Raw genomic sequence first — 27838 nt, forward strand, 5'->3', positions numbered from 1 at the left:
AACTATTTAAACTTTAGGGGCTGCATTTCAGTGCTCTTTTTGGGGTGCAGGAGGAGCGAAGCGACCCGCCCCCTCCTAAACCGCGGCGGGACCCAGCGCCTCCGTCGCCTCCTTCGCGGCCCGGAAGCTAGGACACGCTGGGCGAGAGCCACCGGAAGTGCGCTCCACCGAGAGCAGGGTCGGCTCTGACTCTCCTAGAGCGGCACCGGAAGTTCCCCGGGCGGGGGCCTCAGGGCGACTTCCGGCCGCGGCGGGAGGGCGGCCGTGCGGGCCTTTGTCGACCCGGCCTGCTGGAGCCGCAGGGCCGCCTCTCGTCTGGTCGCTCCGTCGCCGGGCCCGCGCTGTCCTGTCGCGGCGCCGGGTGAGTGGCTCGCTCCGGGCCCGGGGCGAGGTCGCCTCGGGGCCTGCTCGCTGGCGGAGGCAGAGCCCCGGAGCCCGGGCCGCCGTGGGCCGATCTCCCTGACAGCAGCCTCGGCCGCCCCGCGAGGCTTCAGCTCCGGCCCGCAGCGTCTCTGCGCCGGCCTGTGGGGCCTGAGCCTGGGATCCTCTCCCTGAGGGACTTCATGAGGGTAAACTCCTGGTTCCTTTCTCGCGGGGACTTTTCCCATCACCCCCGGCCCTTTTCCTGGCTCCTGGGCCTTACCCGCCACAGACTCAGAGCCGCTGACTTCTCAGGCCTGCTAGCTTCTCCGAGTCGGCTGCTCCTGATTTTTGGGGGGGAGGGGAGGATGGGGATGGGGCGTGAACGGACAGAGTATTTGTGGAAACTCCCCGGGTGATGGTGGGGAAAGTGGCCGGGGGCCTAGAGAGATCTTCGCGTCGGAGGAGATGCAGAGCCGGCACCTTCTGTCGGGTTGGGGTGGAGAGGCAGCAGCCCCGATTGGAAATCCGTAGACAGAATGAACTCCAAAACATCTGAGACTTAGGCCTGAAGGAGGATTCCCGGATCCGAGGAGGAGGTGGTTTGGATCCTCTGTCCTAGCGCTTTCCTGAAGATTCCTTTTCCCCCAGGGGTCTTTGTTAAACCCTAGGGCCTTCTCTGGGCTGAGGTCAGGGACCCTTTACCCCTTTAACACTCCGACTCCAGCGTGGGTGTGGGATCCGGGGCCTGAGGGGCATGCCTGAGTTGTCCTGTAGTATTGAATGGAGGCAGCCTTGGAATTCAGGCAGCTTGTCTGTGGAGCCCCTGCTCCTGTCAGCGTGCAGGCCTGTAGACGTCTTTTCCCTGAGGTCCCTGGAAGACACTCATCTTTTGCCCACCTAGTATCTGAGAGAAGCCCGCCTTCCTGTCTTCTGCTCTCTGTCCACAGATATGAGATGTGTGTTCCTGTTATAGATGTGACAGTGTAAGGGTATTTCAAAACAAGACTTCAGTAACCCCAGCATCCCTCTTATGGGAGATAAAGGGAGAAACTGGGGGAGAAGCGTGCTCCATTTTTTTTCGCAAGGCCACACGCATGGCTCCAGGTTCTTGAAGTTTTGGTGATGGGTTCCTGATTCTCCGGGAAAGGTCCCGGAGATGCTCAGGGGAGAGGGCAGAGCTCAGAAGTCCCAGACTCCATTCACTTATTCAACTTACAGCGCCCACTACCACGTGCCCGGGAGTGAGGCTCACCCAGGCTTGGGCTTCACGGTGCTGGTGGCCTGCCATGGCGGTGCCTCTGCACTGCTGTTTCTAGGCTCCAACTGTGACTCAGGAATCACAAGGAGCTGTATCCCAGTTCTGTGTTTATGTAGCTTGGTAGACGCACATGGCAGGAGACGAGCAGGTTCAGAACCTTCATCTCCTGGGAGGTCCAGCAGCTACCCCAGTGCACAGCGTCTGCCCCATTAGCCCCAGGAGGTGTCTGAGGCTGTCTCGGAGGAGAGCTGTGGTGTGTGTGGACCGCATGGTCACATAGAAGCTACAGCTTCTTCTCATGACTCATCCATACTGCTCTCTTCATAAACTCAAGACCTGTGTGCTCACCTACAACTTCTCCACCCCCGGCACAGCTCCACACAGCAAACAAGGCATTTCCCGTTGGGGACTGAGGCCATTCGCAGGCTGGTCCTGCATCAACCTAACCCTGACTTACAGGGAGTCAGAACAGATGCTATTTACAGACACACATGTACATGCCTCATAGTGACGGGTATCGTAAAAAATAGCCCAACAAGGAGGTAGAGACTGATAGCTGCTGCCTGAGAGAGGGTGGTCAGGAAAGGTGTCAGGTAAGGTGACAGCTGGCAGAGAAGGAAGGAAGAGAGTAGCATGGATACCTGGAGGAGAGCACACTAGGCAGAGCACGGCAAGTGCTGAGGCCCTGAGGTGGGAGAATGCCTGGTGTGCTCAGAGTGCAAGGAGAACAGTGGCGGGGTGCAACAGGTTGAGGGAGTATGGTTGGTGACACCAAGGAGGTGTTTTATAAATGGTGGGAAGCCACTGGAGGGCTCTTCCTTGGCTCAGGTCTCCTCCTCGGGTCCTGCAGACCAGGGGGCTGTCAGCACAGTCAGGAGAGCAGAGTGTTTGCAGCACAAGCCCCGAGTGCTGTCTGCTTTGCTGTGGTGTGATCACAGTTTGCAGACTTGCTGTGGTGTCACCACCTGAGCAAGGAGTGGCTGTCCTGGCATGCGTGATCTGGGGCTGGGGGTAGCGGCCCCAGGAAGGACGGGCCTGGGCCAGGGAAGGGGAGAAAGGGGTTTGGGTTTATTATTCCTGAACACTTTCACCCGGGGCCACCTTGGGTGCGTCAGGTTGAGACTAGTTCTGTTTTTGAGGGGGCGTCACATCAAGAAGAGCCTTAAATGCCTTTCTTGGAAGTTTGGATTTTACTCTCTAGCCATTAAAGAGTTACAGAAGAATCTTAATAAGAGATACATGCTAGTTTTTTTTTTAGAGAAATCACTTTGGCAACCACATAGTGGGTTAGAGGAACAGGGAAAATAAGCAAGGAGGCTTTTAACTATTTTGGCTGGGAGCTAACTCTCTGGGAATCACCCATAGTTAGGAGAGTGGAGGAGACAGTGGGGAGCCAGAGGTGGAGCCAGAGAGGGGAAGAATGGTCAGGAGGGAGCTGACCCAGAACAGGGAGCTGACCCATTTCAAGGTGTTAGTGGACATGTCCAGTGCTGCTCATGGGTGCTGAGGACAACTGATATGTCACTGGCTTGTCAGGACGAGGAGAAGCTCATTGGTCTTCTTGGGCTGGACCCGGAGAGCAGCATGCGGGAGTGGGGATCAAATGGCCTGGGAGGCAGACTGGAAGGCCAGCTGCTGCCTTGAGTGGGCCACCTCTCCCTGAGCTTCATGGACTGTTGTGGGGTGTCAGTGAGAACATGGGAGCACGTTGCATGGCACCTGGTACCCAGCAGGCACCTGTCCCCTCATAGCCGCAGGGCACTGACCCCAGGTAGTGACAGCAGCAGCTCAAACAGACACTGAAGTGCAGGTCTCTGTGTTGCTGTCACCTGAGTGGCACTTGGGCCCTCTTGCTCTTCCTTTTTTTGTTCCCAGGAGTGCAGCTCAGCCGCCTCCCGCTTCCTTCCTTCAGGCCGTCAGCAGCAGCCAGAGACGTCGGCTAACCTGGGGGCCCAAGGCCACACCCCTTTACCTGTGCAGGTGTTAGGCTGAGCTTCTGGAACAGGTGTTGGGCGTGCCCTCATCATTCCACAGCTGCTCTTGCCTGCTCGCAGGTTTCCCACCTGCGGCGAAGCTCCCAGCTCATCCCCAGCGTCTACTCAAGATCAGCTGTATCTAAACAGGTCTAGTTAGGTTTTATCCAGCACATTCTACGTGTGAGTAACAGGAAGGTGGTCCGCAAGTTGTGGAACCAGAAGTCTTGCAAATTGTTACTTTCTTTTGTTCATTTTATTCAGGTTTCTTTAAACGAAAAAGTATCAGTTTAATTTTACTTGAATTCACAGAAGGAAAAGAAGCTGAGGAGAAATTGAAGGATTGCTGATTTTCAGATAAATGTTCTTCAAAGCAAGATATATTCAATTTTAAAAACTTCCTCTAAAGTTAAAGAAATTAGGAAAACCATTGGGAGGTTGGGGTTAATATATATTAGCACACATATTTTTAAGCTGTGTTCTTATAATTGGACATAAGCTTATTTCTAAGGTTATAATAGTCATTTTAAAAATAAAAATCAGAAGATATCACTGGTTTCTGAAACAAACAAAAAGACCCGAACATCATACCCCTCCTCTTTTTAATTAAGAAAAAAAGAACAGACTTTAAAATATAACCTTTCTTTTGTAATCATAAGCAAAAAACGCTGTGAAAGGGACAGTCCCTGCTGGGGAGGGAAAGAGCGTCTCTCCTGTGGACAGTGGGACTTGGGGTAACCAGCTTTTCCCCTTAGACTCAATTTCCGCGTGTGTAGAGTAAATAGAAACCTCAGTTACCCCAGGGGGTGACCGGGCAGAGTGAGATAAAGAAGTCACAAGTGCTGTGTCTCGTTGAGGTTCGAGGGGCCTCCTCCTCGCCTGAGTTCTGAGCCAGTTGCGTCAGAGGAATGAGGCGTGTGGTGCCCAGAATGTCACCATATCACCAGTGGAAGCAGACTCACCTGCCAGGTCTCCCTGGAGAGCGGGGCAGGATGTGGGAGTGAGGGCAGGGGTCGGGCCGTGCGAGCCTCGTTACTTGCCCAAATGCCCGTTCTGCTAACGCCTTCCACCTCCTCGGCCAGGACGCCATGGGGACAGTCCCCACCCCTGGAAACCAGAGGCTCCGGGTGGACCATCCCTCCAGCGGCCAACGCCTGCGAGGCTCTTGGGAGCTGCCAGCCCCGCCCGGGCCAGCCACACAGGCCTGAGCTTGCGGGCGCCTAGGGGTTATCGTAATAAGTGGGAGCAGGTGGCAGATATGAAGGTACAGTGTGATCCCGCTTTGATTTTGAATATCATGTGGGGACAGAAGGAAGCGCACAGATACAATTGAATCTGTTTAAGGAAAGGTCCAGAGGGGTGCATCTAAACTAAGCAGGTAGCAGTTGTTATCTGTTGAATTGCCAGGTATTTTCATATCTTTTGTTTTTGCCTTTATCATTTGAAATATTTTTACGATGTGTACCTGATATTTCTAATCACTAAAACTAAAAAGGTATAAAAATAAAGCAGGATTCAAAATTGGATAGTATGATTCTGTTTTCATAAAATATTGGTGCAGGGAAAGACCAGAAAGAAAAATATTAACTGGTAATTGGAATGGCGGGGTTAAAGTAATTTTATTATTCTTTGAAAATGTTTTCGCTATTGTTTCATTTTTCTCAATTACCATAATTTATCTGTTTTTTGACTGATACATTTTACTGTATTTAAATAGTTTCATTTTACATTCTTTTATAAATTTTCATGGTAATATTAAATGTTATTTTAAAAGAGGACTATTTATGTGCCACAAGACTCTACCACTAAAGTGTTTATCTATGTTTGTAGTCATCCTTGCTATGTACGTATTTTATAATACTAAGAATAGTTAAGAATCAAAATTTTGTGTCCTAAATATTTGAGTTAACATTCAAAGTTATTTTCTGATTGATTCAAATCTTTGTGTTTAGAACTGCATAAAAAGAAAACTAGAATGTAGCCAACATATTAGATTTTTGGCAATATTTTTTCTTACATATATGCAACTGGTTTATTAATTTAATCTCACTTCATATTACTTCTTGGAAAATTCATACTTCAGTAAAATTTATTTTTTGAAAAGCTTTTTATTTTGAAATACTTTCAAACTTTCTAGATAGTTACAAAAATAATACAAACCCAGCACTGATACTCCAGCACTCCCCTACCCCCCAGACACCCAGATCCATCAGTTTTAACATTTTGCCACATTTGCTGTATCATTCTATCTGTTCATCTGTCCATCTGTCTCTCTGTCTCTCTGTCAATCCATTTTCAGGACACTTGAGTGGAGGTTGTAGACATCATGCTCCCTGAACACGTAGTACTGCCACGTACATTTCCTGAAAACAAGGATATTCATGTATGTAACCACCTTAAATTCAGTTAACAAGTTAAAAAAGTTCTACATTGGTATAAAGCCAGTTTTTTCATATGTCCCAATAATATCCCTTTGAGCCTCTTCCCTTACCTGCTAGGTCCCATCTAGGATCAGGTATTGTCTTTGTCCTTGCTGTTTAGTTGCTCTTTTTTTTTTTTTTTCAATTGTGGGAACAGATATTCAACATACATTTTCCCATCGTAACCCCCACCCTCACCCCCCTAGCACACCATTCAGTGGGATCAATGATAGAGTATTGGGGTGCCCTCCCCACCTTCCATCACTAAAACTTTCCCATCTCCCCAAACAGAAACCCGACACCCATTGCTCATTAGCTCCCTGACCCCCCTTCCCCTCAACCCTGGTAACCTGGACTCTAATTTGTGTTTCTGTGAGCTTGCATATTCTCTGACATTTTCTTTATAGTTCCCATGGGGCTTAAATTTAACATCCTAAATCTGTAGCAGCCTTATTTGCTTTGGTACCAACTTAGTTTCAGTAGACCACACAGACTATGTTCCTGTACCCCTCTGTCCGCCAATTTATGTAGCTCTTGTCACAATTATGCATTTATACATTATGAATCGCAAACTATTGATTTATCATTGCATTTTGTGCATTTGTCATTTAGATCCCGTAGGAAGTAAGAATTGGAGTTACAAATCAAAAGTATAGCAGTACTGGCCTTTATATTATCCATGTTATTTTTCTTCATGCGGCTTTGATCTGTTGTCTATTGTCCTTCCCTTTCAACCTACAGAGCTTTCTTTAGCATCTAGTGTAGGGCCAGCCTAGTGATGAAAAACTCCCTTAGCTTTTGTTATCTGGGAATGTTTTAATCTCTCATTTTTGAAAGACATTTTTGCCAGAGATAGAATTCTTGGTTCACAATTTTTTGTGCCCAGCACTTGAAACCTGTCATCCCGTTGCCTTCTGGCCTCCATGGTTTCCAATGAGAAATTGGGACTTAATCTTACTGAGGCTCCTTGTACATGACACGTTACATCTCTGTTGCAGACTTCAAAATTCTATCTTTGGCACGTGACAGTTTGATTTTATGCTGCGGTGTGGGTATGTTTATCTTTACTCTGTGTGGAGCTCATTAAGTATCTTGGATGTGTATATTCATGTTTTTTGCTAAATTTGAGGAGTTTTGCTTGTTATTTCTTTGAATATTCTCTGCCCCTTTCTCTCTTCTCCTTCTGGGACCCCCACAGTGTGTATATTGGTACATTTGATGGTGTCCCACTGGCTCCTCAGGCTCTGTTCACTCTTTTTCTTTCTTCTTTTTGCTCCTCAGACTAGATAGTTTCAGTTGTCTCATCTTCCAGCTAGCGGATTCTTTCTTCCACCAGCTCTAGTCTGCTATTGAAGCCTGTGGGGAATTTTTAATTAGTTTTTATAGTCTTCAGCTCGGTTTGGTTCCTTTTCATAATTTCCATCTCTCGCCTGATACTTGCTTTGTGCTCACCTGTCATTTTCCTGATTTCCTTTAGTTTTTTGTCTGTGTTTTCCTTGAGCTCTTTGAGCCTATTTAGGACCTTTTTTTTTTTTTAAGTGTTTTTCTGGAATGTCCCAGGCCCGGTCCTTCTCATGAATGGTTTCTAACACATTAATCTTCTTCTTTGCCTGGGCCATGACTTCCTGTTTCTTTGTATGTTTTGTAACCTTGTGTTGAAAGCTGGACATTTTCATTATTTCATGTATTACTGCTGGAAGTCAGACTCCTAGGTGTCTGTTTCTTAAGCTTATATCCAGCTAGCAATGTGACAGCCGTCTTTGAATGCCAGGAGCTGCTAACAAAAAATCCACCTTTCCCAGTCTTTGCAGACGGAGCTGTGGGCGAGCTCTCCTTAGGGTCTGTCCGTCCAGGGAGGTTGGAGAACAGCCCCAGGCCACAGTGCAGGGCCACCCTGGTCCTTTCTTCACGCGCCTCTTGTCTAGGGCATGTGCGTGTGGCCCCGGGAATCCCCCGCTGCCCATGGTCCCGGGCGCTGCACGGTGTCCTCCAGCAGCAGTCCCCTGCCCCAGGCAGCACGACGTGCCTGCTCTCCCCGGGTGTTCTGTAGGCGAGCTCTGAGCTGCCTTCCCCACGCGGGGCAAGGTCCGGGACGACGCGTCCCTCAGGCCACCACCAGACAGACTGGGTCAGACCTACAAGCTCCCGGAATGTGCACGACGGGGACCTGCTCCCTCCAGAACCGGGACCAGGGACCTGCACGGGGAGTGGGGTTGGCTCTGCGCAGAGCCGGTGAGGGGACGGAGGAGGGGCAGGGGCACCAGAGAGCCTACTGCTTAAGTGGCCTTTGTCTTGACTTGGCGCTCGCCCTGTTACTGCCGCCCTTGAGCTGTTTTCTGGAGCTTTGAGAAAGAGGTCTCTGCCAGCGCTTGCCCGTTGTTCCAAGTTTCTGTGGGGGACAAGCCCTGAAGTGTCTGCCATCTTGATCAGGACAGGGCTATAATTTACTTTTATACCTTGAAAAAATGTTTAGCTAAAAGTGATTCTTATAAGTAGGAGAAAAAAAACAAAATGTAACCAAGTTATTGGGCATTTAACTCAGATAAATATTTTCACTGAAGACTGTCAAGGTCTGATTGCAAATGCTGGGTCACGGCACCAGAGCATGGATCACATACAGAGCAGGCACTGGCTTAGGAACAAAGTATAATGCTAAACTAATTTTGTAAGCAAATATCATGGATACAGATGCCTTACATAGATTTATATTGCTTCTCATTCTTACTGACAGTTATTTGTGTGCAATCTAAATTACTTTATCATCACAGGGAACGTTGCCTCTGAACATTTAGATTGTGTGTTTGCATTAATTAAGGTATAGGTTAAAGCTGCTGTAACAGAGACACAAAAATACAATGTTTCAACCTAGAAACAATAATTTCTCTTCTTAAAGCTTAAAGGTAGGTGGCCACCCTGCTCCTCAGGATCCTCCAGGGACGCTTCTGTGGTGCCGCCCTGGTTGGCAGGGCGGGGTCTGCTCACCAGCAGCAGGGGTCGGGGAGAGTGTGGAGGCCGACGTGCACGCCTCACTTCCGTTCCCACGGCGTTTGGCTGGGCCGTCGTCACACCCCCTTCAGCGGACTCTGGGAAATGTCATTTGCTGGGTGGCCACATGCCTGCTAAGGCCTTGGAGGGGTTTCTGTCACTAAAAGGAGGAAGAGAGGCACGGATGCTGGGGAGCTTTCATGTCTGCCGTGGTTACCTGCTGGCTGCCTAGGTGTCACGGGGGCCCCCTTCCCACACCCAGGCATGGTCAGTTCCTGCCCTGGCCCAGGGCCCCGGCTCTCTGGAGGGCTTGTGACCTTCTTCACCAGGCTGCAGTGCAGTTCACGCAAGCAGCACTCCAACCCCAGACGAGTTCTCTGCACCCCTTCTCCTGCCCCCAGTATCCGGCCACAGAGCAAGATCGAGTAAAGGCCTTCGCTCACGAAGGGAAGGGAAGAAGGGAGATCACGGCAGTTGCTGGTCCAGGTCGAGTCCTGCTGGGCGGGAACCAGCAGAGATGCCCTACGCCAGGAGCTCCTGAAGCGACACGTTCCTGTGACCCCAACCCAGCAGCTACAGTCCTGGGCGCACACCCAGCAGAAGCGAGCATTTGCGTCTGCAAGAGACTAGTACAGGAGTGTCGTTAGCAGCATTACTTATACTAGCTCTACACCAGAACCAACCCAGATGTTCTTCAACAGAAGGGAAAAAAAACTAATACATTCACACAGTAGAACGCTACACATCAGCGGAAAAGAACAGACTCCTGGTACCTGCTGTTGCGCGAATGTCTTTCACGGGCATCACGGGGAGTGTCAGCAGGCACATCTTTTTGGAGTGATGAAAATGTTCTGGAATTAGTATTGATGGTTGTATAACCTTGGGAATATACTAAAACCACTGAATTGTACACTTTAAAATGGTGAATTTTATGGTTTGTGAATTAAATATCAATACAAAAATGGGTACATATCCAGTAAAAACTAGACACAAAAGAGAATATACTGTATGGTTCCATTTAAATGAAATTCAGAAACATGCAAAATTAACCTTTTGTAATAGAGATGGTTACCTTCCCAGGGGAGCAGTGACGAGGAGGAGGCACAAGGGGCCTTTCTGGGTGACAGAAACTGTCCCTGTGTGGGCGGTGATTACAGAGGTGTGGGCATGAAAAATTCATCCAGCTGTGCAGTTAAGCTTTGTGCCCTCTATGCAACTTAGAGCCCTTATCAGAAGGGACGTGGGTTTAAAGGTGGCCTGCCATCGCTGTGGATGTTACTTGGTTAGTCGGGTTCTGCCCTCTGCTACCCCACCCACTCTCCTCCACGGCCCTGGCCTCGTCCTTGGAGGATGCTCCCTCGTCCTTGCTGACTGCACTGGAAATGGGCTTTGGAGAAGATACCATGGGAAGTACCCAGCATTCTTGGCATGCTTCTTGCTGGTGCAGATTTTGGACCTGGGAGCAACTTTAAGGGGCTGTTTTAGGTTGAGGTTCCTGGAAATAGACCGTGCAGGGGCTGTGTCCAGAGGGTCTACCTGTAAGGAAGGCAGGATTGGGCAGAGGGAAGGACCTCAGATCGGGGTGAACCTTCAGCCTTGTCTTGAATTGAGGCCAGGGCCTGGGCCTTTGGATTCCAGTGACCAGCCAGTCACTGACGGTGGGCATGGTTGGCAGGATCCAAGATGCCCTCCACCCCCCAAGATGCCTGCCCCTAGTGTACAAACACCTCCCACTTCTTCATTTAGACACTAATGTAGGTGGTACAGTGGAGGGATCTTGCCAGTGTACTTAAGGTCCCCAGTCAATTGACCTTAAGGTGGGGAGATTATCCAGATGGGCCTGACCTAATCAGATGAGCCCTTTAAAAGCAGAGAATTTTCTCTAACTGATTGCTGCCTTGAGGATGGAGGGGCTGTGTGGTAAGGAACCCCGGCAGCCCCTGGCGGCCAAGAGCGGCCTCCAGCTGACAGCAAGGAAAACAGGGCTTCAGGATTCAAGGAACCGAATTCTGACACCCACCTGTGTGAGTCTGGAAATGAATTTCCCCCACTCAATCCTTCAGGTGAAAACAGCCTGGCTGACACCTTTACTGCCACTTGGTGTGACCTGAAGCCCAGTCACACTGTCCTGGACTTCTGGCCTCCAGAACTGAGATAACAGTGTGTCATTTTAAGCTGTCTGTTGTAATTTGTTCTGCAGCAGTGGATAAGTCGGTGTTCTCTGGGAGACGGCATAACCTTGGGTGGGTTAGTTCCCTGCCTGAAGGAGTCACAGAGCTGCAGGAAGGGTGCACTGCCCAGGAGAGGGGATCTGAGTGACCATACAAGGTTGAGTGACCACTGGCTTTTTCCCCAAAAAACACTTTTGGGGGTAACTGTTTCCTTGAAATATACATAAAGAGCCCAAGTCTTAAGCTTTGACTCAGTAAACTTTTCCAAAGTAAACACACCTCAGATTATGATATGGAAGCTCTCTAGAATCCCAAAAAGACCCATGGGCCCCCTGCCCGTCATTTCCTTCTTCAAAATAATCACTATTTTGATCCTATCACTATAGATCGGTTTTGCCTCTGTTTGAAGTTTATGTAAGTGGAATCATACAGAGTGAATTCTTTGGTGCCTGGCTTCTTTTGCTCTTTTACTCAACATGACATCCATGAGATTCCTCTAGGTTTTTGTGTGTGGTGATTGCTCTTTTTTCTTTGTTATATATTATTCCATTGTAGAGTATTACTCAATTTTGGTTATGAATAGGGCTGGTATGAATATCCTTGGAGGTCTCCAGACTTCTGAGGGCAGGCTTGTGATTTCTTCAAACAATAGAATTTCCTTTAAAATGTAGTAGAGGGAAATGAGGGGGCAGTATACAGACCATCCCACTCAAGTCCAAGGGCAGCTCATTCCAGGTGTCCTCAGCAAATGACTCCCAGGCATGGACGTGGCCAGAGCTCGTTGGCCAGTGAGGAGACACGCACCATGTCTGACAGGTCCAGGGTTCCGCCTTCGGGAGAGCAGGTTGCTTCAGCAAAGCTTTTGTTACTATTAGCCTGTTGCATCCAGATTTCAAGACTGGGAAGGATTTGTCTTGAAGGGCACTCCAGAAACTAAACTGAGAAGCCCCAAGCAGGTTGCCTGAATTTCCCTGTGACCTCTTGTTCTATATCCTATTAAGGAACAGACAAATCAAACTGGTGTTTTGGTTTCCCCAAGCCGCGGATGCCTTTGGCGTGACCGCAGAGGCCAAGGTGCCGGCGGGCGTGCGGGCGCGGATGGAGCAGGAGAACGCACAGTGCACGCCCGGCGGGTCCGGCTAGGACCAGCAAAATCCCGCGGGACGTGCACGAGGATGAGCTGGTGCGTGCTCCAGGCCAGGGCCGCATCCGCGAGCTGTGCCTCACGATGGACTTGGACGGCAGGAGCCGCGGCGACGCCCTCTCCTGTGCTGCCACAAGCACGAAGCCCAGCGCGCCATGCCAAGCTCGAAACCACGAGATCCGCCCGGCTCGCCTGCTCCGCGTGCGCTGCAGCGTCGACCTCTGCCGCCTCCATTGGCCGCATATCCAAGACGAAGAAGCCATGGAGGTTTTGGAGGAGATGCGTGCTCGACGTGGTCGTCTACGCCGGCGCGGCCGACGAGATGAAGAACCGCGGCTTCTGGAGTGTGACAGCCACCGCGCCGCCAGGTCGCCGTGGACGAGGACGTGATGGAGATGGTGAAGATCGTCTACGTGCGGAGCCTGATGATGGAGGCCGCCATCAGGAGGAGCTTCGGCCCGTTCGCCCCGGCTGCATGGAGCACGTTGAGAAGACCCGCAACTGCGCCTTGGTGCACTTCACCCTCCGCGAGGACGCGCGCGCCGCGAACCACCTCCACGGCACCGCGCTGGAGGGCTCGTGCCTCGAGGTGACGCCGGCCCAGCCCGGGCACAAGGAGCAGGACCCCCGCCATCAGAAGGCGGCGAGGGAGCTGCGCGGCCGCCCAGCGCCCTGTGCTCCTGCCGTCCCCGCGCGCTGGCCTCTGCTGTCCCTACAGCGCGCTCTTCGGACCCAACAGGAGTGCTTGGGGAAAGCCGCAGGGAAGAGGCCGAGGGCGAGGCGCTGCTGGCCGCAGAGCCCAGCGCACAGGGGTCCCTACCTCGGGGGCGTGTGCTGGCCGAGGTCGGTATAGCGACACCATGACGGGAAAGGAAACCAACAAGAAAAGGGAGATGAGCTTGCACCGTCAATCCAGTTGCCATTAAACCCGTCGCGGTGGCCATCCCTTCCATGGGGTGCCAGGATTCCATGTTTCAAGCAGCTCCAGCTCCTAAAATGATCGAAGATGGCGCAGTCCACACAGTGCGCTCGTGATCAGCCCAATGCTGCGCAGCCGGAGCCGGAGCCAGCGCCGCTGCCGCCTGCCGGGGCCGCCCGGTGACTCCAGTCTACACGGTGGCTCCAAACGTCCCGGGGATTCCCACCACCGGGGGCGACGGTGCCCGCTGCGCTCCATCGCCGCCCCGGCTGCCGCCGTCTGTGGAGGCCCCGCGGGCCGTGGACCTCGGTGCTCCCCGGCCGCGGCTCAGGCTCCCGCTCCGGCCGCTGTCAGGCCCGCGGAGGCGGAGAAGACCGCGGGGGGACCGCTGGAGGACGGTCGGGAGAGCACATCGTGAAGCCTCCAAGTGGAAAATGCTATCGAATATTAGACTGAAGTATTTTATATGCGTGAAGTTCTCATTTGCTTTTTATGACTGTTGTGGAGTTAGCAGGCCTGTGTTCACACAGTTCCAAACACTCGTGTGGTTCATGCCTTAATGCCGTCTCAAAAATTTATGTATGTAGGACATTGTATACAGGCTGTTTGTAAAAAGATCTATGTTCAATTCGAAGGTTATTTTCTTAACTTCTATACCCCAGAGATTTCTATTTTGTAGTACCTTCAATAGTATATCGACTATATATTAAAAAGCACACTTGAGCAGCTAGGGAACGATTTTGAAAAATAAATTCAACATTTAAAGATACAAACAATAGTACTTTTAAAATACTACATAAAAAGTTGTTTTAAAAGTTTATACTAGAAAGTACAATTTTAAAAGAGTGAAACCTCTGCATTTCTGCTGTTGCAGGGCTATCCCTATCCAGAATGTTTTTTTCTTTCTTTCTTTCTTTTTTTTTTTTTAAAGAAATTAAACAATCTCTCCTTAAATCAAGATTTAAAAGACTTGTCAGACTTCTGAGTCCAAACACAGGCAAGTTCTTACCTGCCAACCTTACCCTGGGCCCCTGCTCCTTCTCCAAGTGACTTGGCTCTTAAGCCTGCCCCCCTTTTCCTCCCCAGCTCCCAACCAATTTCAGTGTTTGGCAAGCCTAGGGCAAATGAAGAGCTCTGGTAGAGAGAAAAAAAGGGTGGACTTTTATGCTTCTTCCTGGGTTTTTGTTGAGGTGTTTTAGTTTTTGGTCTTGTTTTTTTGTTTCTTTGTTTTGTTTTGTTTTTGGTTGGGGAAGTATTATCTTCTATGCATGCTATTTTCAATAGCAGATTATGTGTAAGCACAAGGTTTTAATAGTTTGCATAAGACATCTCTGCATAGCTATTTAATGAAACTTTAATTTCATTTTTAATGCTTTTATTTTATATATTTTTGAAGTATGAGTTGTAGGGACAGAGGATGTATGTTATTATGGACAAGACCCTTAAAGAATCTTGTCAGCAGAAAGTTATGCTTATCATGTTTCATGCAAAATGTCAGTGGTCCTTAGGGGTGTTGGAAACATTACGTTTATTAAACAAGACTTTACTCCCGCCTGGGCACAGAGCAGGTGAACTGGATTGGGGTGTGCACATCCAGGAGGAGGAAGAGAGAGAAGAAACCTGCAGGAGTTAAAAGATAGTTTGTAAATATCTTCTAATACTCATTTTAGAACTACATTTAGAACTACATGCCATGAACTTCTGCAATATAAAAACCACTCTAATACTCATTTTAGAGTGGTTTTTATATTGCAGAAGTTCATGGCATGTAGTTTAATGCAAAAATGAAACCATTTTACTTCAGTGTTATTAAAAAGATTTGTTTTATTGAGGAAGTAGAGAACAAAAATATAGTAGACATTTGGGCTGCTTCCTCCTGTGAGTTCCATGGGAGAGAACCACAACTGCAGCTCTAGTTTTAAAACCTGCAGAAGCTTCTATTTTATTTACTGCCTTCTGGGCAGGGCCCCTCCTCATCCCTCGTTTATTGGCTGTTGTCTTGAGGCATCTGGAACAGAAGACCTTGGGTGGGAAGGGAGTACCCCCTACCTGGTCTCCGCAGCCAGGCAGGCCCCCGCTGTCTGCAAGGACACTTCACGAGAAGGCTCTTGAGAGGCTGTTGGCTTCTTTAACCCTGTCGGGTTCTATACTGATAAATACAGGTGCCAGGAGAGAGAGTTCCCCTTAGTCGAGTCATGGCTTCTTTTATCTGCTTGTAAAAGGGCTCTTTTCCTAACACTTCATCTATTTTATGCCACTCTGCTAGAAGCACCAACGTCCAGGCAACACCGACCAACTCTCTGGCTTCCTAACCCGTTTCCCTAGAGCTGACGATAAGCTGGCTCGGTAGGCACATAGTTTGCCTTCCAGTGTTGCCAACTCCCTTGCCATGGGATGCCATTACTAATTTCCTTGCTGCCTGGTCTCTAAGCCTGTGCCCCATATTTTAGGTTTTGGTTATGGCAATACTCCAAGGTGTCAATTTTGTATTAAAATACGGTGGTACAAATCGGATGGTTTATTTTTTACATGACATTCCAGCCAAGGGTTGGTGGGACGGGTGGGTGGCTGCTCCATCTTTCAGGGTAACCTAAGGGGCACATTTCCTTCTGTCTTGTCAGTTCTTCATTGCCTCAGTACCTTTCTCATTGCGTGTTTTAGAGCTGGTTTGCTAACACCTGCTGCATCCCTGCCTGCACGAAAGGGGTGTACCAGGAGACTGTGACCTGAGCGGTACCCACGTTCTGTTGGCCGGAACTTAGTCACGTGGACAACTGCAAGGGAGACTGGGAAACGTGACTCGCCGGGAGGGGAGAATGGTGCTGGAAGAGAACTAGCAGTCTCTGCTGCGGCACTGCAGAAAGTCCCAGATTTCCTGGCATTTCCATCATGCACTGTTGGCAACAACGTGGTTTGAGGAGCTACCCTTACCTGGGATCTGCATAATTATAAGTTACCGTGTACTGAGTGTGTGTTTTATGTAAGTGTGTTTGGAACATTCATTTGTGCAACAAATCTTTCTAGGCTAAGAATTGTTCAAAAGGTGCTGGGGACACAGAACAAAGTGGGCCAAGTCCGTCCCTCGTGGAACTTACATTTTCATGGGGGAGAGAGACAAAAGCTATGTCTGTTTGCTGTTTTTCTCCAATGTGAGGCATTTTATTGATTCTAAGGTGTGTATTTTTCATGTTTTAATATCTGAAATTGAGTTGCCTCTTAGAATCAATGTCCTATTTTAGTTTAAGTTGGTAGTTTTTTCCCTCATTGTGCATAAACCAGTAGTATGCCTTGTAATTGATGGTATCTTAGAGATAAATTAGAATTTGTCAGGTAGTAAGAACTCTGGTGAAGAAAGCAGTCAGGAGGTAGGGGGTGCTGGAGCTTTGGGGGTTCAGATTTCTTGTTTATATTATAGAGCATGACCTGGGGAGAGCTTTCTGGTAAATTGACGTTCATGCAGATGCTGAGATGACCTATGGGAGCAGATCACACAGATCTTTGGGGAGAATTTCAGGCAGAAAGAGAAGAAGTACAGAGGCCCTAAGCAGGCTTGTAATATACCAGGAACAGCAAGGGGGCCCAGTGTGGCTTTGGAAGAGGAGGGAGGGGAAGTAGAAGGCAATGGGGTGAGGGGAGCAGCAGGGCCGGAACCAGGCAGGCCGCTGTTGGATTATTGACTTAGTGGGGGATGGGAGTCTTTGGAAGTTTTTGAGTAGAAAAATGACATCTAATTTGTGTTTTAAAAGGATCATTTTGCCAGCCATGTGGAAATAGATGGGTGGGACAAGGGGAAAAGTAGGGAGACAAGTTAGGAGGCCATTGCCATGATCCAGTTGAGAAACTGAGGTGGAGGGTGGTGGCCTTGGAGGTTGGGAGGCAGAGTGAGATGCCGGGTGTAGCCCGAAGGTCCATCCTCTAGGATTTGTTGATGGATCAGATGTAGGGTGTGAACAAACGAGGAATCTGGGTTCTTCCAAGGTTTCTCACCTGAACAAAGGTGATAAGAGAGTTCTCATTTATTAAGATGGAAAAAAAACTATAGAAGGAGCTGATTTAAGGAAGAAACTCAAAAGTTCAATTTGGGATTAAGTTTGAAAAAACTTAATGTAAATGTAAAATAAGTGCCTTATAATGCAGAATATAGGGGACCTAGAGATAGACAGAAGCTAGTGAAGGGGGAATGATAACCCAGTATGTCCAGATATGGTAATGAGGGTGATCTTAAAAGGGATGGGGGTGCTCAGGTGTGACTATGGTTTGTTAATGGGATTATAATTATTAGTGACACACTGAAGACGAACATGTTCGCAAGTGGTTGTTGAAAGGCATGTGACCCACAGAGCAGCACCACAAACCTAAATAAGTGTTAGCTGATATACTTATAAGGTGCAGAGGCTTAACAACAGAGTGGTATATGGGAAAACTACCCGTTACATATTAAAGACTACATTTAATTGAAATATCTCACTAACAGTGCACTAATACTAGGGATGAATGGTTAGCAGCTGATAAGAACTCTGGGATGTATTATGTTATGATAATTGTTTAAAGTTGAGAGTGATGAGGATTGTACAACTAGGTGAAGATGATATAAGAAACTGACCATTTAGTCTGGGATAGAATATATTTAAGTGAAATTAGGAACCCAGTACAAAAAACAAAACAACAAAAACAAAAACTTATGTGAGCACCCAAGTGAAGATACCAGGTGAACAGCTGGCCAGGTGAGGACTCGGGACAGAGGACCGGCTGAAGGTAGAAGTGTGTGAGCTGTCAGCAAGCGATGGCGTTTGTATCCGAAAACGGGTGCGCTTGCCCAGGGAAGGAGTGGAAATGGAGAAGAGTCCTGGGGGCTAAGACCTAGCGCCCGCCAGTTAGAGGCCGGGGAAGTGAGAGAGATCACAAAGGAGGCCGAGGAGGAACCGTTGGTGAGGAAGGAAGAGACCTGTGAGCAGCTGCCCGGATCCAGGTGAGAAAGTGGTGTGGGAGGAGTGAGTTACGCGCTGCGTCGGCCGCTGCTGCTGAACCGTGCTGGGTGCGGAATCCTGCTTGGCCTGGACGTGGTGAGGCGATGGCCACCGCTGCCCGTGACGGGAGCCGTGCTGAGGACTACTGGGGGTGAAGCCTGACCGGAGTGGGTTCAAGGACGTCGGAGGGAGGGAAAATGGGGATATTTCACATGGATAACTTCTGACTTGTGGTGGAAAAGAACAGATGATGGGGTAGTAGTTGGAGGGGAAAATGGAATGCAGTAATTTTTTTATTTTTTAAGGTGGGTGGAAATGATAGGATTTTGGGTGCTGATAGGAATGATGGGTGGAGGGCAGAGGAGTGATGGAGAGAAGAGGGAGGTGAGGGCCTGAGTGTGTACTTGAGTAGAGAGAGGGGGCAGATTCTCGTGCACGAGTCGGGGTGCTGACCTCCAGTTGGCTGGAGGGCAACGTAACCCATGTAACAAGAGGGAGGTAGAGGACGTGGGTTCAGATGCAGGTAGGTTCACAGATGGGGGGGAGAGAGTGGGTGTTCTCATTGCTTCTGTCTTCTCGGGGACACAAGCAAGTTCATCAGTTGAGGGGGAGAGGCAAGGGGGTGTTAAACTTTCAAGAAGAGAGGAAAAGGCGGGAGAGTAAGGAGTGACAGTAATAGTGCCGTCAAGCAGAGGGCTGACAGCTCCTAGGGCCCCACAACATCCGGGGTTATGAATTAAAAGACCTCGGCTGGCCAGGATGCAGGCACAGGGCGGGAAACGGGCAGGTTTCAGCAGAGGTGTTTTGCCATGCAGGTCTGATAGAGGAAGGAAAGGACCAGGAAGTTAGGATCAGATGCAAGGAAAGGATTATAATATGTATCCAGAATTTAACATTGTACCAGACCATGGGCTCTTAGCTGGGTAGGGGAGGGAGAGAGACACGGAGGGATGAGGGGGACTGGGGAAAGATGGTAGGATATGAATTTATACTTCTGTCTAGAAATATGTCTTGATTTCTGAACAGAGTCCCAAGCTGTATCCTCCCCACTAGTTTGGGGATTAGCCTTGTGCGTTGGCATTACCTGGTACCCCTCTAGGACTCAGGGAGGCTCAGAGGAGTTTCATTTAGCAGAGGCCAGTCTGTCTCCTGGAGTTGGCTGGGTGAGGGGTGAGGGCACAAAGGCCTTCCAAATGGGAAGAGTTGATGTGGGGTGAGGTGAGAGCTGTGGGTGGCAATGTACTGGGACGTGTGGGGCAGAGGAATCACTTTCTTCTCTTCTACTTCTTGGATATGTGTGTTTTCCTTCATATGCTTTAGCAGATGCCTTTCTGTTAACAAAGGGAAAAGATGATTTTTTTTTTTATTCTCTCGTTTCAGATTCCAAAATAGGAACTGGCGACAAGGAGGAAATTACAAAGCCTGAATTTCTGAGAATGCAAATTTGCACAGGATGATGTCAGAAAAAACAGTGATGGAACCCTCAGTCCCAGAGTCTGGAGAAGTCTATGAACCCACGTTAGGGGGACTATTGCAGAACCCAGAAGGACAGGGTCTGAAGCACTTGCCCTCTCAGGAGGGAGGTTTTAGGCAGGTGAGAGTTACTCATTGGAAAATCCAAACAGGAGAGCCAGCCCAGATGTGTAATAAATCAGGAAGAAACCCAATGCTGAACTCCAACCTCCTTATACTTCAGAGAGAGTTTATAGAAGGGGAAGCTCATCAATGTGAGACTTGTGGCAAAAGCTTCACATTTAATTCAGACCTAATTAGACATCAGATCTCTCATACTGGGGAGAAACCTTACAAATGTGATCAGTGTGGGAAAGGATTTAGTCAGAGCTCTCACTTGACTGAGCATCAGAGAATTCACACTGGAGAAAGACTGTATGTATGCAATGTGTGTGGGAAAGACTTCATCCACTATACAAACCTTGTTGACCATCAGAGAGTACATACAGGCGAAAAGCCCTTCAAATGTGCTCAGTGTGGGAAAGCGTTCTGCCACAGCTCAGACCTCATTCGACACCAGAGAGTTCATACTAGAGAGAGACCCTACGAATGCAAAGAATGCGGAAAAGGCTTCAGTCAGAGTTCATTACTTATTCGACATCAGAGAATTCACACAGGAGAAAGACCCTATGAATGTAATGAATGTGGGAAATCCTTCATTCGGAGCTCAAGCCTTATCCGACACTACCAGATCCACACAGAAGTTAAACAGTATGAATGTAAAGAATGTGGGAAAGCCTTCCGTCATCGCTCGGACCTTATTGAACATCAGAGAATTCACACTGGAGAGAGACCCTTTGAATGTAACGAATGTGGGAAAGCCTTTATTCGGAGTTCAAAACTTATTCAGCACCAGAGAATTCATACTGGAGAAAGACCTTATGTATGTAATGAATGTGGAAAACGCTTCAGCCAGACATCAAACTTCACGCAGCACCAGAGAATTCACACTGGAGAGAAACTCTATGAGTGTAATGAATGTGGGAAAGCCTTCTTTCTGAGTTCATACCTTATTCGACACCAGAAAATTCACACTGGAGAAAGAGTATATGAATGTAAAGAATGTGGGAAAGCCTTTCTCCAGAAAGCCCATCTTACTGAACATCAGAAAATACATACTGGGGAGAGACCCTTTGAATGTAAAGACTGTGGGAAAGCTTTCATTCAAAGCTCAAAGCTCCTTCTCCATCAGATTATTCATACTGGAGAAAAACCCTATGTGTGTAGTCATTGTGGAAAAGGCTTTATTCAGAGGTCAAACTTCATTCAACATCAGAAAATCCATGCTGAAGAGAAACTCTATGAATGTAGTCAGTATGGAAAAGGTTTAAATTCAACCCCAAACTTTAAAAATAATCAAGGTGTTCACCAAGAGGGACTTGACTTGAATAAGGCCCCCAGACTTTTGGGTGAAAAGTCTATAGGTCAGGGGGAACATTCAGATAATGTATAAAATAATCTCCAACTCAGTGGGTGATGTTTGGAAATGAGTATTATGAGCCATAACCAGATGGCTTTTAAAATGCAGACACTTCAGAATTTTCCCAAGTCACAGATGGGGCTGGTTTTGGAGTGGGCTACCAGCCCTACCATTTGCCGTGGTATGGGACTTGACTCCGCTTCCTCAGCTATGAACATTTGTCCTCAGGAGAGCTACGTGACTTTGCAACTGACTTGGAGCTGGGACAGTGGGTGTTGGGGATGGGTCAAGAGAAGGTTTCTATATTTTATTTCACAATTGCAATTCATCCTTGAGTTAAATTCCTTTTAGAGCAGAACTGTGTACCTGATCTTATTACTTAGAAGAGCTGCCTAGCAAATGATGGTCTATCATAGAGGCAAGATGGAGAAGGACGCTTTCTTATTTATAAACATGAATTGGCTCCCTGGTGACCTTAGGCTGAAGCCCAGGCTACCTGGCCTGCAGCCTAAGGCCTTCTGCTTCCTTGAGCCTCATCTGCCACCACTTAATCCCCACATAGTCATTGCTCCGGCAACACCACTTAATGTTTCCCCCATAAACCGAGCTGGTTCCTACCTCCTTGCATTTGTTCTTGTTTGAAAAGCCACCACCGCTTCTCATCTGGTTAACTCCTAATCATTCGAAACTCATCTCGAGCTCATATCAAGAAAATTTCCTTCAGGCTTGGGTGGGTACCCCCCTTCTATGCATCCATTCCTCAGTGCTCATGTCTTACTGTATCTATTGTGATATATCAAAATTATGCTTTTATATACTGTCTCTTGCATTTTACTGTTAGTTTCTTGGGGACCATGATCATGTCTGATTCATCTGTTGTCCCCAGTGCCTAGTGCAAGGCAATTAAAAAAACACACCTCCAAATCTAGATATAATTGGCACCTCTCCTGCGTTGTCCTTTTTATACTGCTATTTTAAAAATTTCTGGGTGTTTTTTATTGTTGTTTTGTTTTGTATCAGTACAATCTACTCTTCTATTGGAAGTGTCTTCTCTTTTAGCCCTGCCAAGGTCTTCTGCTCCTACTTAACTCACGAGCTGCAGGCAGTAGCCAGTAGGAGATTCATGTCCCTCATGTCTGTCGCCTTTGGGCCACACCCATAGCTGTTCGCTTTCTTTGGGGAACATTCTCTTGACTTAGTTGTCTGTATCTTGCTGATTCACTCAAGGGGCACATAATCCCAATGAACTACATACATGACTCTCTTCTGTCCTCACATTTTCATCATTGAATTCAACTTTTCCTGTCACTTTCTCTGCTCTCTTGCTCATTTTGTCATTTGCTTGAAAATGTATTGGGATTTACAGGATCCAGTGCTAGATACTGGGAAAGCACAGATAAGAAAGACACAGTCCATCCTCAAGTCATTAAAAGTCTAGCAGGGATACAAAGGTCCCAGTACAATGAAGTAAATGTTGAAATTAAGTTATTTGTAAGTTGTGTAGGAGCACAGATAAGGAAGTAACTAATTTGGCACGGAGGATCTGGGAAAGCTTCACAGAAGAGGTGACATTTGAACCGATCTGGGGAGATGAGTAGATTTTATCAGTTAGAGAAGAAGAGTGTGCTGGTAGAGGATACCCGTGTGCAGAGACAGGGAGAAGGAATTCATTCCTCTTTTAGTCTGGCTGCTCAGAAGCAGGCAGATTTTGTTGCACATTTGGTAACTTCCAGCAAAACTGTTGGTCTTTGCCTCTGAATTTCTTTCCTCTGAACATCAACCCAAACAACCAGTTTCAAAGTTACATAAAACAATTTTATTTTGCCCATTGAGTTCTCACCAAATTCCAGCAACCCTAGAAGCTTTGGGGCAGATGATTTGAAAAGGACATATGGTACTCCATCTTCTGGTAAACTCGCTATTGCTAAAGCTTTCAAATGATAAAGAAGCAGATATTACCAGACCATTTACATCAACTTTATTGAGATCCAGTTTCCATACAGTGAATCACCCATTTTAAGTGTACAATTTGAGTTGTAATAAATGCCTACATCTGTGTAACTCCCACCACAATCAAGAAAACTAATATTTCCGTCACTCAAAAAAGTTCCCTTGTGCTTTCCCAGTCAATCCCATCCCAACTCTCAGTCCCAAGTAACCATGGTTATACTTTGTCACTGTAGATTAGTTTTGCTTGTTCTAGCACTTCATATAAATGGAATCACGTAGTATGTACTCCTTTATGTCTGATTTCTTTAACTTTGCATGTTTTTGAGATTCTCCAAGATGTTACGTGTTTCAGTAGTTTCTTCTTTTTTTTTGCTGAGTAATATTCCATTGTATGGCTAAACCATCATTTCTTTATTCATTCACTTATTGATGGGCATTTGGGCTTCCAGTTTGGGCTATTATGAATAAAATTGCTATGGGCATTTGTGTAAAAGTATTTATTTGGACATACGTTTTATTTCTCCAGGAATTTAATTGTTGGATTATAAGATTGACGTAGTTTTTAACTTCATTAGAAATTGCGAAACAGTACTCCATAGTGATTGTCCCATTTACACTCCTACCAGCAGTATACAATTTCCAGTTGCACCACATTCTCGTCAACTCTTGGTATTGTCAGTCTTTTAAAATTTTATTCATTCTGAAAGGTATATAATGATCTCTCTTTATACTTTTAATTTATATTTCCCTGCTAAATAATGATGTTGAACATCTTCATGTGCTTATTGCCATTTATATGTCATCTTTTGTAATGTGCCTGTTCACATCTTTTGCCCATTTTTAATTGGGTTGTCAGCTTATTGACTTGTAAAAGTCCTCTCTATGTATTCTAGATGAAAGTCACTTTCCAGATATATATTTATTATGAGCATATTCTTTGTGTCTGTGGCTTGCCTTTTTATTTTCTTAATGGTGTTTTTGATGACTGTAAGTTTTTTATTTTGATGAAGTCAAATTTATCAAAAACATTTTAATGCTTTTTGAGTTATGTCTATAATAGTTGCCTACTCAAGGGTCATGAAGATTTTCTCTCTTTTTTTTGGAAGTTTTATAGTTTTTGCTTTTATGTTTAGATTTATGATCCATATGGACTTCGCTTTTGTGTGTGGTGTGGGGTAAGGGTCAAGGCTCATTTAGTATACATGTTTGGTGGTTTCAGTACCAGTTGTTAAAAGACTATACTTTCCCCATTGGATAAACCACCATACCTTTGTCAAAAATTAATTGGCCATGTGTGGGTGGCCTAATCTGGACTCTATTCTGCTCCTGTCGTGGATATGTTGATAGTCTCTCCTTACCCCAATACGACACTGTCTTGATTGCTGTAGCTTTGTAGTAAGTGTTGAAGCCAGGTAATGTAAGTGCTTCAATTTTGTTCTTTTCCAAAATTCTTTTGGCTATTCTTGGTCCTTCACATTTTCATATAAATTTGAGAATCAGTTTGTCAATTTTCACAGAAAGAAAGCCTTAGAATGAAATGGAGAAGAGTGACATTTTAACAATTCTATGTCTTCCAATTCTTGAATATGGTATTCCTCTCCATTTATGTAGATCTACTCTCATTTCTCCCAGTATGCAGGTCTTGCACAAGTTTTGTTAAATTTATGTATTTCATAATTATGAATGCTATTGCAAATTTAAAAAAAACTTTTCCAGTAGTATTGCTAGTGTATATAGATACATATGACTTTTGTATATTGACCTTGTACCCTGCAACCTAGAAAACTTACTAGGTGTAGTAGCTTGTTTTGTAGAACTTCAAGCATTTTCAATGTAGACAATCATATCACCTGTGAACAGGGAATTTTACTTCTTTCTTTCCAATCTATGGATTTGGTTCTCTTCTCTTCTTGCACTGACTAGGGCATCTTGTACAATTTTCAGAGGAAGTGGTGAGGGTATGTCCGTGCCTTGTTCTGGATCTTAGAGGGATGCTGTTCTTTAGTCTGCCACCATGAAGCTGGATGTTAGTGCTACATTTTTTGAAAACGCCTATTACCGGGTTGAGGTAATTTCCTTCTGTTACTAATTTGTTGACAGTTTTATCCTGAATGGGTACTAAATTTTGTCAGATGCTTTTTTTCACATTCATGGAGCTGATTATATGGGTTTTCCTTCTTGTAAAAACATCTTGAATGCTTTGATTTTCAGATGTTTAAATCTGCATATCTGGAAGCAACTCCTCTTGGTCATGAGGTATTATATATTGTTGAATTCAATTTGCTAATATTTTGGTAAGGCTTTTTACATTTATGTTTATGAGGGATATTGGTCCCTCATGAATATAGTTTTCTTGTAAAGTCTTTGTCTTTGTTTGATATCAGGGTATTGTTGGCCTCAAAAAAATAAAAAAATAAAAGAGGAGTTGTGAAGTATTCTGCCCGCATCTATTTTCTGAAGTTTTATGTGTAACAATTATATTATTTCTTTCTTAAATGTTTGATAGATTTCATAGGTGAAACTTTGGGGATTTTTTTGTGGAAAATTTTTTATTACAAATTCAATTTCTTTAACAGATAGAGTGGTATTTAGATTTTTGTGCTGCTTCTTGTGCTAATTTTGGTAATTTGTATCTTTCAGGAACCAATCATTTCATCTAAGATATCAAGTTATTGGCATAAAGTTCAAAACATTCCATTATTACATTTAATGCATTCTAACTTACATTTTAACTAATTATATTTAATTATATTTTAAATGATGTCTCCTCTTTTCTTCCTGTCACTGGTAATTTGTGTTTTCCCTCTGTTTTGCATTTCATCTACTTACTTAATTTCCCCTCATTTTTCTAGCTTATTAAAGTGGTCATTACTTGAGACTTCCCTTTTTTGGTGTTATAAGTATTGAAAGTCATAAATTTCCCTCTAAACACTGCTTTCACTGCAGTCACTAAATTTTGGTAAGTTGTGTTTTCATTATCATTCAGTTAAGAATATTTTTTTAAATTTCTCTTGTGATGTCTTCTTTCACCTGTGTCTTATTTAGATGTCTGCTGTTTAATTTCCAAACATTTGGGGATTTTTTTCAGGTATATTTTTGTTATTTTTAATTTAATTTCATCATGGTCTAAGAACATACTGCATAATATGAATTCTCTTAAATTTGACACTAGTTTCGTGGCCCAGAGTGTGGTTTATTTTGGTGAATGTTCCATGTGTGCTTGAAAAGTATACGCATTCTGCCGTTGTCTGGGTGTTAGGTTCTATGGATGTCAGCTAGGTCGAGTTGGTTGATCGTGTTCATGTTTTCTATACCTTTACTGATCTTCTTCCTACGTGTCTATCAATTACTGATAGGAATGTTGAATTTGCCAGTTATAATTATGGATTTGTATATCCTTCAGTTTTGTCAGTCGTTGTTTCATGTATTTTATAGCTCTGTTTTTAAGTGCATAAATATTTAGCATTGTTGTGTTTTCTTTTTTTTAATTTTTTTTAATTGAGATTGTTCAGATACCATATAACCATCCAGAGATCCAAAGTGTACAATCAGTTGCCCATGGCACCATCATACAGCTGTGCATCCATCAACACAATTATTTTTTTTCCAATTTTTAGAACATTTTCACTATTCCAGAAAAGAAACAAAGACAAAAAAAAGAAAACTCACATCCTCCCATACCCCTAACCATGCCCCCCTCTCCATTATTGATTCATAGTTTGGGTATAGTACATTTGTTACTGTTGATGAAAGAATGTTAAAATACTACTAACCATAGTATATGCTTTGCAGTAGGTATATATTTTTTCGCTATATGCCTCTCTATTATTAACCTCTAGTTACAATGACATACATTTGTTCTAGTTCGTGAGAGAGATTTCTAATATTTGTACAGTTAATCACGGACATTGTCCACCACAAGAGTCACTGTTTTATACATTTCTATCTTTTAACCTCCAACTTCCCTTCTGGGTGACATGCGTGGCTCTGAGCTTACCCTTTCCACCACCTTCACACACCTTTCAGCACTGTTAGTTATTCTCATTACATGCTACCATCACCCCTGTCCATTTCCAAATATTTAAGTTCACCCTAGTTGAAGATTATGCTCGTAATAAGCAACCGCTCCCCATTCTTTAGCCTCATTCTATATCCTGGTAACTTATACTTCATGTCTATGAGTTTACATATTATGATCAGTTCATATCAGTGAGACCTTGCAATATTTGCCTTTATGTGTCTGTCTTATTTCACTCAATACAGTGCCCTCAAGGTTTCTTCATCAACCCATTTCTTTTAAGATGGTTTTGTTCAAACACTATATATTCTGTCCTAAGTAAACAATCGTTTGTTCCCCGTATAGTCACGTATTGAGCACCATTGCCACTCTCTATATAAGGACATTTCTTCCACAAAGTCGGAGGAAGAGTCAAAGAAGGCAGGGAGACAAAAGAAAAAGGCAAGAGAAAGAGAGAAAAACAAACACACAAACAAAAAAACTTGATAGCTAGAAGGTGACAAAAGGAAAGATAGCATTAACCTAAAGTAGAATAAGAGTCAGACAACATCACCAATGCCTGGAGTCCCATACCCTTCCCCTATCCCCCCCCCCCCCATATGCATTTAGCTTTGGTATAGTGCTTTTGTTACATTAAAGGAAGCATAATACAATGTTTCTGTTAATTCTAGCCTCTAGTTTGCATTGATTGTATTTTCCCCCCAATCCTACCCTATTTTTAACACCTTGCAAAGTTGA

General features: G+C 45.7%; 1 protein-coding gene and 1 pseudogene across 3 annotated transcripts; both read left to right on the forward strand.

Annotated features, from left to right (window-relative positions):
• Positions 1-248: 248 nt before the first annotated feature.
• On the forward strand, positions 249-26547 carry ZNF623 (zinc finger protein 623). 3 transcript variants are annotated; one of them, XM_037803531.1, is made up of 2 exons: positions 249-361; positions 19581-26547. In XM_037803531.1, the coding sequence occupies exon 2, from the start codon at positions 19654-19656 to the stop codon at positions 21163-21165; it is 1512 nt and encodes a 503-aa protein (XP_037659459.1). In that variant the 5' UTR covers positions 249-361; positions 19581-19653; the 3' UTR covers positions 21166-26547. The 3 variants fall into 3 exon arrangements, with proteins under 3 accessions (XP_037659459.1, XP_037659458.1, XP_037659460.1); XM_037803530.1 differs by having other exon boundaries at positions 254-569; XM_037803532.1 differs by lacking the exon at positions 249-361 and adding an exon at positions 17033-18202.
• Positions 4853-14103, forward strand: LOC119508926 (annotated as a pseudogene).
• Positions 26548-27838: the final 1291 nt, after the last annotated feature.

This window comes from Choloepus didactylus, chromosome 14, assembly GCF_015220235.1.
Source record: "Choloepus didactylus isolate mChoDid1 chromosome 14, mChoDid1.pri, whole genome shotgun sequence".
Lineage (NCBI taxonomy): Eukaryota > Metazoa > Chordata > Mammalia > Pilosa > Megalonychidae > Choloepus > Choloepus didactylus.